The 10,936-nt window shown below is 57.3% G+C and overlaps 1 protein-coding gene across 5 annotated transcripts in view; it reads right to left on the reverse strand.

Moving 5' to 3' along the window:
- The window catches only part of SLC6A9 (solute carrier family 6 (neurotransmitter transporter, glycine), member 9), a 34,703-nt gene that overhangs the window by 9,585 nt on the left and 14,182 nt on the right, over positions 1–10,936 (reverse strand). Inside the window, exons 1-6 of one of the 5 annotated variants that reach the window (XM_012001829.1) lie at positions 10,143–10,424; positions 6,708–6,717; positions 4,625–4,734; positions 3,791–3,947; positions 3,043–3,174; positions 1,370–1,640 (exon numbers count right to left, since the gene is read on the reverse strand). In XM_012001829.1, coding sequence (XP_011857219.1) covers positions 1,370–1,640; positions 3,043–3,174; positions 3,791–3,947; positions 4,625–4,734; positions 6,708–6,717; positions 10,143–10,229 — 767 coding nt within the window. In that variant the 5' untranslated portion in view covers positions 10,230–10,424. Of the gene's footprint in view, positions 1–1,369; positions 1,641–3,042; positions 3,175–3,790; positions 3,948–4,624; positions 4,787–6,707; positions 6,718–10,142; positions 10,439–10,936 lie in introns of those variants that run through there. The other 4 variants (XM_012001828.1, XM_012001831.1, XM_012001830.1 and 1 more) reach the window with 4 other exon arrangements.

A 10,936-nucleotide genomic window follows, 5' to 3' on the forward strand; every position in this document is an offset into this window, starting at 1 on the left:
GCCCTGTGTTATATGATGCCTGCTGGCCTCTTCTGTCTTATCAGTCAGCGTCCCACCTGCTTCCAACCCCAGCTCCAGTTTGCCTCCTGCCCCTCTGCTCACCTGCTCATGCGGCTCCCAATCTCTCTATTTTCCTCTCTCCCTTCTCTGGGAAGCCCTGACTGCCTGGTCTTGCCCCATCCCCTTAGCACCAAGCACTACCCCTTTGTGTCCCCATGACACCCCTGCACACACCTGGACCGAGGCACCTGCCCTACTGTGATTAGCGATCTGTCTCCCCACTACCCTGTGAGCTCCTCAGGACAGGGGCTCTGGGCCGTTCATAACCACCATGGGGACACAGGGCCTGGCAGAGCAGAGGCGTGAATGTTGTGGAATGAGTGGTGGAGGCCTGCCAGCATGCCCCCAAAGCTCTATGCCCAGGGGTTCCCCAGCAAGACACGGGGAATTTCCAACTGGTGGGTGGAGGGCACAGCAGGATGGCCTGAGACTCTGGTCTCTTCGTCGCCTCTAAACAAAATGTGCCACGGTGTCTTGATCACAGCACCCCCGGCTCAGAGACCTTCCATGGCGTCTTTTGTTCTGCATCATCAAGTCTAAGCCTAATCCTGGCAAGTTCTTTATGAAAGCAGTACCACTTCCTAGGCCACCTGAAGCCCATGCATTCTCCCCACACCTGTTAGTCTCATCAGAGCAGGCTCTCTCCAGCCTTGGGGCCAGCCTCTGCTCATCGGGGACAGGGTCTTTACCCACACTCTTATTCTCCCCAGGATCTGCCCCTGCTTTCCTGAGTCTCCTCTGAAGGCTGGTTTGCTGGATTTCTGACGGCCTTCCTCACGGCTGCTCTGTAAACATCCTGCAACTCAACATCCATCTTCCATTGCTTTTCTTCTTTCTTTTTTTTTTTTTTTTGAGATGGGGTCTCACTCTGTTGCCCAGGCTGAAGTGCAGTGGAGCGATCTCAGCTCACTGCAAGCTCTACCTCCCGGGTTCACTGCAAGCTCTACCTCCCGGGTTCACGCCATTCTCCCGCACCTGCCACCACGCCCGGCTAATTTTTTTTCTTTGTTTGTATTTTTAGTAGAGACAGGGTTTCACCTTGTTAGCCAGGATGGTCTCAATCTCCTGACCTCGTGATCTGCCCATCTCGGCCTCCCAAATTGCTGGGATTACAGGTGTGAGCCACCGCGCCCAGCCTCCATTTTCCATTGCTTTCTGTACATCAGGCTCTTCTCCTAAACCTCTTCACTCACCTCTACCCTCTCCCAGCCCAGCAGGGAGCTGAACCTGCAGCAGGCACCCGACTTTGTCTTCAGATGGCTGCCCAGTGGGGACAGGGTCGCCACCCCAGGTCCCACGGGTGCCTCACCTCCAGTACTCCTCGCTGGGGCTGGTCCTCTGGAGGCTGTGGTTGAGCAGGTGGGAGAGGTTGCTGGGCAAGGTGGCTGGCCGAGAGCCATTGGTGAGGTTGGAGGCGTCCAGCACACCAGCACAGTCACGCGTGTTCCAGGGGTTATTGCAGTAAGCCCAGGGCAGCACGTGCGTCATGGACGAGAAGAAGTAGTAGAAGGCAATGCAGATGACCACGTTGTAGTAGATACCGATGTAGGTGGACACTACCATCATACCATAGCCCACGCCTGCAGGAGGGGAGGGGCAGGGAGGAGGAGCCTCACGCATCCAGCAGGAGGAGGTAAGGTTAATAATTTCTTTTTTTCTTTTCATTTTTTTTTTGGGGGGGGACGGAGTCTTGCTCTGTCGCCCACGCTCTGTCACCCAGACTGGAGTGCAGTGGCGCAATCTTGGCTCACTGCAAGCTCCACTTCCCGGGTTCACGCCATTCTCCTGCCTCAGCCTCCCGAGTAGCTGGGACTACAGGCGCCCACCACCACACTGGGCTAATTTTTTTGTATTTTTAGTAGAGACGGGGTTTCACTGTGTTAGCCAGGATGGTCTCAATCTCCTGACCTTGTGATCCACCTGCCTTGGCCTCCCAAAGTGCTGGGATTACAGGCGTGAGCCACCGAACCTGGCGTGGTTTTTTTTGTTTGTTTTGTTTTTTTTTTGTTTTTTTTTTTTGAGACAGAGTTTTTTATTTTCTTGCCCAGGCTGGAGTGCAATGGTGCGATCTCAGCTCACTGCAACCTCCGCCTCCCGGGTAGCTGGGATCAAGTGATTCTCCTGCCTCAGCCTCCCGAGTAGCTGGGATTATAGGCATGCGCCACCACAACCGGCTAGCTAATTTCGTATTTTTAGTAGAGATGGGGTTTCTTTTTTTTTCTTTTTTTTTTCTTTTTTTTTTTTTGACATGATGTCTCCCTCTGTCGCGCAGGCTGGAGTGCAGAGGCACGATCTCGGCTCACTGCAAGCTCTGCCTCCCGGGTTCACGCCATTCTCCCGCCTCAGCCTCCTGAGTAGCTGGGACTGCGGGCGCCCGCCACAAGGCAGGGCTAATTTTGTTTTTGTATTTTTAGTAGAGACAGGGTTTCACCGTGTTAGCCAGTATGGTCTCGATCTCCTAACCTTGTGATCCGCCCGCCTCGGGCTCCCAAAGTGCTGGGATTACAGGCATGAGCCACCACCACCACGGCAGGCCAAGATGGGGTTTCTCCATGTTGGTCAGGCTGGTCTCAAACTCCTGACCTCAGGTGATCCGCCTATCTCGGCCTCCCAAAGTGCTGGGATTACAGGTGTGAGCCACTGTGCCCGGCCCAAGGTTAATAATCTCTAAGGTCCCAAGGGGCAGGCTGAGATGGAGGGCCATAGGAAGGCCAGGTCGAGGTCTTGGTAGGGGTAAGTTGGCCAGGGGGCCAAAGGAGTTTTGTGTGTACACGTGGTAGGAGGGGAGGGTGGCGGCCAAGTAAACATGGGTCCCAGCATGCATCCCAGGGCTTAGGCCATTGATGTGGGGCTTGGGGTCAGCATCAGGGCTCTACAGAGGTCAGCCGTGTTTGTACAGATGGGCGAGTTGGCACGGCCCTCAGAGGCCGTTGTGTGTGTGTGTGTGTGTGTGTGTGAGCGAGGGCCCCGCCCAGGCCTCACCTTTGAACATGGGGCTGATCCTCCAGACCCCCAGGCACCCCTGGCTCGCAAACTGGCCGAAGGAGAGCTCCATGAAGAAGAGAGGGATCCCGCAGAAGATGAGCATGATGAAGTAGGGGAACATGAAGGCGCCTGGTAGGCAGGGAGAGGTCTGGCTCAGGAGTGGGCTTGGAGGGATCTCACCCTGGGCTTCCTGCTCAGAACCCAACAGCAAAACCTTCGTGATTGGGTAGGACCCAGGGAGGAGTGTGCCAGGCTTGAGCAGGAGCCTGGGCTGAGGCACACCACCCCCAGCCTGTCTTTGAACTTGACAGAGGCTCTCAGGAAGTCTGCTCAGAGTGGAATCCAGGCCCCAGAGCCTCCATACTTGGATGGGATTTGATGGTTTAACCAAGCGATTTCACAAGCATAAGTTGCTGAGATCCTCAAATACCCTGAACCATTTAGGGGGGCTGCTGAACCCCAGGGAATAGAACAGGGAGCCTTGAGTGGGGGTTAGGTCCTTTCTTGCCTCTCCTCACCTCAAAGGGGGCCAACTGGCAGGGCCAGGCCCGAACAACAGACTGCCAGGGTCTAGGGTGGCCTGCCTTAGGCAAAGGGTGCCTAAGCCAGGGATGGGAGCAAAGGAGGCCAAGGCCGGAGGCCAGCCTTTATCTGGAGTGGGTCTGTGCCAGGGAGAGGGTGGCCCAGGCCCTAGTGGGTGGGCTCTACCCAAGTGGGTGGTCCCTGCCCTGTGCCCGCTGGGTACCTCCCCCGTTGCGATAGCAGAGGTATGGGAAGCGCCAGACATTGCCCAGGCCCACGGCATAGCCCACGCTCGTCAGTACAAACTCGATCTGGTTGCCCCAGTTGCCCCGTTTGAGGTTCTGGTCCCTCTTGGTGGCCTCGCTGGGCACAGCACCATTCTGTGGGGACAGGAGAGAAGCTACCATCAGCAAGGCATTTGTGCTCCATGCCTGACCCTCTGGGCCTCCCCCAGCAGGGAAACCGTGGACCCTCCAACACCCCTCCCCAGGCTTCCCCTCTGCTGGCAGCAGCTTCAGGCAGGCCTGGCAAGGAAGGAAGCAGAGAGTAGTGGCTGCCAGAGGGCGCCAAGCAGAGCTTCCCTCACCAGCCCCACAGCACCCAGTGCCAGGTGCATAGCCCACCTGAGGAGCTGCTGCCAGCGTCTGGGAGGCGGGACACTGAAGAGGGAGCTAGGGCCAGGAGCCCCTAAGCCCCTCCAAAACCTCCCCTTGCACCTCTGGGTAAGGACCTGGGAGCAGCTGAGCCTCATACCAAGCAGCCAAGTCAGGCTGGGCACAAAGGGGCCTGTGTCCAGACAGCCCCCCCACCCGTCGCCTACCACATCACCAGGCTGAGCACGCTGCCCCTGGGCAGGCGACAGCGGAGGAGGGGAGGCTAGACCCCTCCCCCAGCTGAAGGCTTCTTCCTGGGGGCACAGAGTGGGCAGGGCTGGGAGGAAATGGGGGAGCAGCTGAGCCGGGCCAGACCTGGGGAGGGCATTCTGGGACTCTAGATGGGAGGGTCCGGGGAGCTAGCTATACTGCCCATGACTGGGGAGGAGCCCTGGGGAGCTGACCTGGGCCATGGCTAGGGAGTGCTGGGCCATGAGTTGGGGAAGGAGACCAGAGTTGTAGGCCTCATGCCAGACTTTGAGGGCAGACTCTGCTAGGGAAATGGAAGGAGTGGCTCTGGAAAAGCGCGGCAGGAAGGAGGATCTCTGAACAGGGAGAAGCGTCACCTGCAGGGGAGGGGGCCGAAGGTCAGGAGAAGCAGATGCGGGGATTTGCCCCAGGGAAGAATGTGGGGCCTGCAGGACTGGGCTGGTGGCCTGGGCCTCACTGAGGATAGCCCCTTGTGAAACCCCAGGCCCAAAAGCTGGAACTGGCTCTACAAGTCCCTTGGTTAAAGAAGTCCCTTAATAAGTGCCATGCTCCTTCCACCTCCCTCTCACAGTGAGCAGGAAATTAACCAGAGCCCGAGGGCCCCAAGGGGTCTCACTAGGGAGACAGGGGCTCAGTGTCACCAACAGAAACACAGAGACCTTAGTGCCAGAGACAGCCTCCCAGAGCTGGGCTATTCCCCTGAGAGAAACAGACAGACCCGGCATCAGAGATGGAGCCCCGTAGCCTCAGAGAGATGCCAATGATGTCACATTGACCCTCCACTTGAAAGAGACATATTCAAGGACAGCAGTCACTCTGGCCAATAAGCAAGGCAGCCTGGTGCAGGTGAAATGCTATCACACCCTGATGCTGATGAACAAACACAGACGGGACGAATGGTCTCCCTGGGCCCCAAGTGCCTTGGATAGGCCAGGTGGGAATGCGGGCAAAGGAGGCACCAAGACCTGATGGGTGGGCACTGCAGCACAGACACCTTTGTGGGCAGCCACCCTGTGCACCCAATCCAGCATCGATCCTGGCGTGATGTGACCCTCACACACTCCACAGAGGGCAGGGGCGCAGTGCCAGGGACCATGGGTTTCCTTCAGGGAGCACCCAGAACAAATCGTGGCTGAACAAGCCTTCTTTCATTCATTCGTTGATTCATTCATGCAATGGCAGATTTATTGACACCGGCTATGTGCCAGGCACTGTACCAGGAAGTGGGACTTCAGCAGAGAGCTCCTACCCACTCAGAGATGGAAGTCCAGTGGGGGCGCAAGCCATTAATGAAATGTACACACCTATCATCTTTAGATGCGGCTTCAGTGTGACCATAGAGGGGATCATCTCAAAATCACAAGACTATGGAAGGAGGACAAGGCGGGAAAGCAGGACTGAGGTGAAGGAAGGCCTCCCTGATGAAGAGGCTTGAAGACATGCTCGGCCCTGGGAGAGGGTGGCCCCCGGCCTGAGTGTGCCTTCTGTGACATGCCCCTACAGAATCCTGCCTGAGCACGTCACCACCTCCTGGGGCCTTCACTGGGGCAGGTGTGGCAAGATCACAGAGTCAAGGGGCCATTTTTTGGAGGCTATGAGGCCTGCTGGGGGTGGTTTCTCTGGTCCCAAACAAATGTCAGCCAAATAGGGCTCCTATATGTTGACCCTACAATGCCAGTTTTCTTCTGTCCCAGGGTTGTTTACTGAGGGCCACAATGCCTGATTGTGCCAGCAGCACAGTACACGGATGGGGTCACAGAGCAGCAGTTAGAGCTGTGAAAGGAACAACTGATGGTCTAGGATGGCCCCATGGGCAGGGGAAGGGCAAGGCCCTTTTCAGAGATCCAGGTTCCCAAGGCTTGAAGACCAAGGCCTGTCTCCTGTTCCCAGCAGGATGAGGGACAGATGCCCCATACCCCCCGACCAAATGGGACCACATTTGGATCCCTGAAGTCTGCTCCTTCCCTGGCATGGGAGGGTACGGGGAAGGTGGTGATGCTTCCAGCCACGTGCCACAGACAGCTGCCTGCCTGAGCCCTCAAGAGCCAGCCGCTGCTCCATTAATGAGCCGTGTGCTAACCAGCTCAGCCGTGCGGGCTGTAACCCAGGGAGGCCACAGCCCCCAGGACGGGGGCTGAACTGGGGTTGGCAATGGGGCTCTGGCAGGAAGTTCCTGACAACACTAAAGGTCTGCTATGCGCAGAGGATCCTCGCAGAAGCAGCACCCACTTCTGCTTGGGCCTGGGTCCCAGCACTGTGGTGTTCGACCACGGGAACCTGGCCCAGGCTTGGCCTCTGACTTCAACTCCAGGGCTGTCTATGTTCAGGTGACTTGGCTGGGGAGGGCTGAGCTCTCAGCGGAGGACAGAGCAAGCCTACCTTTCTCCAAGCAAACTGCAGGAAAGACCCTCCAAAAAAAATCCAGGCACTTTCTGGGTGCTCTAGTTCCCTTCCTCGTCCAGATCTTCTCTGGGGACCACCCCCTGACTTCCCTCCTGAGCAGCTAAATCTTTTTCAATACTGTATGGCTTTTTTTTTTTTCCTCCCTTCTTGCATAATCTTTCCTATTCTAAGCTTCTAGTTTTTCTTGATCTGCTGGGTGGACGGCTGTGTCACTGATATGAACTGTCCCTGCAGTGGTCATCAGCTGAGGTGCCCATGGAAAGATCCCTTTGTGCTCACGATTTGACCCAGACTGGCTGCCTGTCTGCCTGAGCCAGCTCAGCCCCATGGATGGGCTCTGCTCCAGGCTTCTCCTACCCCCCACTACTGTCACCACCATCTGCGCCCCTCTGCTCACCCTCACTCACTTGCTCACATCTCAGTGGGGAATTAAACCATAGCAGCGTGGTTCCCTCTGGCTTGGCCCCCTCCTCTGCAGGCTCCCTAAACAGCCCCTACGTGCCCTGTCACCCTTCCTGGCAGCTCTGAGAGGCCACCGCCAGGACAAAACAGCCTCTGCTTGCCACTCTCATGGGCCCAGCAGGTGGTCTCCAGGACAAGACTACCCTGCCCTGTCCCCAAGCTCTCCCAGCCATGGAAGGAATGGAGGCTTTCCTTCTATGGTGGGGTGGGGTGAGCTGGCGCGCGCAAACACACACACACACACACACACACACACACACACAGCCTTCAGATGTTCCCTTACCCTTAGAACCAGTCATCGAGACAGCAGTGTCCACCCTGGCACAAGGACTTATGATCTTGCTTGGTTTAACAGCCTCCCGCCCCGTCCCTGCCTAGCTGGGAGAGCCACACTGAGCAAAGTCACTTACATAAGTCCTTTACACAGCCCTCTGCTTGGCTGATTTACTGCTCTGGCTGAACCCCTGGAATTAAGGCTGCTCAGCTCCGAGCGCAGAATCCAGATCTCCCACTCTGCCCTGGGCTTGGCCGAGGTGGGACACCAGTGCAGGCAAGAGCCCTGGTGCTCTAGGGCCCACTCCTCCAGTACAGACCTGGGCAAGTCACTTCCAGTCTTAGTATCTCAGCATCGCTATCTATGAAAGCAGAGGACGGACTAGATAAACTCACTATCAGACAAGATCGGGTGCTTTCAGGATGGCATGGCCATAGACTAGATAACCTCACTATCAATCGATCTGCCAGATTCCCAGGCCAGACAGCCTCAGCAGCTACTCATATTCCATAGCTCTCCCTCACCTGGAATTTTGCTACTTCTGACTTTCCCTTGTACATTCCATTAGTTCCCACTAGCTTTCCAGATTACTAAAAAAAAAAAAAAACAAAAAGTTTGCCCTTTTCTTTCTGATTATAAAAGCTTTATAAGCTATCACAAAAAAGTTAGAAAATAGAGAAAAAGGTAAAGAGGAAATGCAGTGGCAAAGCCCACTGCCAGAGCGAACCAGGGCCAGTCTGAGGATGCACTCCCGCCTTTTGCTCTTGCACAGACTCAGAGCCCAGCTCTCCACCCTGGACGGTGACTCTGCTCTGGTGTGAGCCTCCCGCCTCCCAGATCAGTGCCCAGTGAATATTTTTGTGAATTGTGAGCTTCCCCCTCCGGCTTTGGGTGGACACTGAGGAACCCTGGAGCTGCCCTGGCTGGGCGGGCCCCTCTGCAACCCAGCAGGCTTTGTGTTTAGGACTCTCCAGCCCCAGGGTTTGCTCATGGGATGAAGTCCCATCCAAGACAAACTTCATGGAGGAGAATGGGCAAGACCTCACATCCCAGACTGACTTTGAGCCCAATCAGATCGCTGGCAACTTTCTCTAAGCCCCACTGGGGAATGTAGACAGAACAGCCATTACAGTAAATTGTGGCTGCCTCGGAAGACCCCACGACCTCCTTCCTGCCAGGCATCCCTCGGTGTTTGTTCTCTCCCATCAGTCCGGGGCCCAGGCTGGCCCACAGGTAGCACCTACCCTGCAATGACAGAATCTTCTGTCCTTCACCTACATGGCACTGAGTAGGGGCAGAGAGACCCAGCTGCAGCTCTGATCTCTGGCCTCAGTAACCTGGATACGGGAGAGTCTGGGGCTGGGGCTGGAGGGGCAGAACATGGGAACATCTCCCCCGGGCCAAGCAGTCCCCAGTGGCCATTAGTGCCTCCTGCCTCAAGGAAAACCTCAGAGCCATCTCTGGGCACCTCTCAGGGCTCCAGGTGCCTTGAGTCCAGGCCTTCATATAGCAGGTGAGAGAGACAAGAATACACCTTGTGCTTATCCATTGCAGAGCCCTGACTGGCAGCAAGGGACCTGCCAATATTGTGGGCAGCAGACAGATGACTGGCACCCCCAGGCATGCTGGGCTCCACTCCAGGAGGCCCTGGGGAGAGTGATGGAGGATCCCGGGTGGGCCCTGGACAGCTCCTCGCTTCCCACCCCAGACAAGCCCAGCAGGGAAGACTGGAGGCAATGGCCCCGTCCTGCGCTGTAGCGGCTGGGGGCGGCGTCTGCCCTCACCGACTGGCAGCAGGCAGGCACTCTGGGAAGCGGCTTTGGTTCTTGACCCTAGCAGTCCTGAGATTTGAGGGCAGCCCTGCGTACTGCTCCTCCCAGACCCATCCCACATCGCCTCAGAGGACATTCCCTCTTTTGCCTTCTGAAGGTCAAGTCGGGATGTCCTACAGGGGAGAAGGGTAGCTTTTGAGTCTCCTCACCCTCGCTGCCATCCGCTGACATCTCCACCCGTCGCCAGCGTCCAGGGATGAGGACACAGCAGCTCCCAGCCCATGCGGGCACTTGCCCTGGACCCTGGAAAATGTTCTGTGGGGTCTCTCTCTTTCCAGCTGATACTCTTGCCCCATCCCCTTCCCCCACCCTTCACCACTGAAACCATGTACCACGTTTCCCTGCCCCCTCACCCACTCTCCCCATAGGAGTAACTGCCGTGGCACAGACAATGAGGCTGTATTGATTAGTACAATTCCTGGGCACCTCCGGCCCGTCTCCCCGGGAGCTAGGACAATGCAGCTTTGATACACAGAGCAGATTCTCAGCAGGTCCTTGGGCTGGGGGAGCCCTCACACCCCCACTCTCCTCCCCCTCGCCCCCGCCACACAGCTAACTCTTCCTGCACTCCTTTGCACAGTTGCAACTTTCTGGGTCACTTTGGCTGGTGTCTGTCTCGCTTGCTGGCTGTGCCTGCCCCTCCCTGGCACGGACCACTCAGCCCCTCTCCCCACCCGCAGCCCAGCCTCTCAGCCTGCCTGGCACCAAAGAGGGGGCTCAACCTCCTGGAAGGTGACTGACCTGTCCTGGGGAAGAGGGGGCCACAGGTCCATGAGCCACGGCCATCCCGGGGCGAGCGATCGCAGCCCGAGTGTCTCCGCCGCTCATTCACACCTCTGCCAGCTCCAGGGCGACACTGACGCATCCCCTGCCTCTCCCACTGCTGGGCTGGGCAGCGTCAATTACTTTCACCTCATCTCCTCCCTAAGCTCTGCCTACCCCCTCCCCTGGCCCTGCCCCTCCGGCCAGTCCCCATGCAGCCCAGCACGGGTGCTCCGGAGCTGGAGAGTGGGGTGTATGGGGTTTGTTCTGTTTTTCCCTTGTTCCCAGCAAGTAACTGGAACAAAACACACACACACACACACACACACACCACAGAGTCGGGCAGAGCGGGCGAGAGGGTGGCTCACTCCCCCTACAGAGCTGACCAGACACTGTCTGAGCCCACAGGCTGGGCTCCTGGTAGGGTAGTTGGGTGTCTGATGAGTGATGGGGTCTGCCCTGTTGGGCCCTGGATGATGACTGGCAGCAGGATGGAAGGCACAGTTCACAGGGCACCACCAGAGCAGCTCAGGCTCCTCGGAGGGGTGCAGGCTAGGAGAAACCAAGGCCTAGGGCTGCTAGGGCTGTACCTGACCCCCCCGCCCCACCAGAGATGGGGACTCCCAACATGCCAGGATGATGGGGCGTCTTCCTAGGAGAATGTGACTGACCATGCAAGAAAGCCCTGGCCTAGTGAACCACGCTGTCACCTGTCTGAACAAAGATGGTGTTAGCCAAGGGGGCAGTCATCCCAGAGTCCAGACAAAGGGGGG

This window comes from Mandrillus leucophaeus, unplaced genomic scaffold (assembly GCF_000951045.1).
Source record: "Mandrillus leucophaeus isolate KB7577 unplaced genomic scaffold, Mleu.le_1.0 Scaffold67, whole genome shotgun sequence".
Taxonomy (NCBI): domain Eukaryota; kingdom Metazoa; phylum Chordata; class Mammalia; order Primates; family Cercopithecidae; genus Mandrillus; species Mandrillus leucophaeus.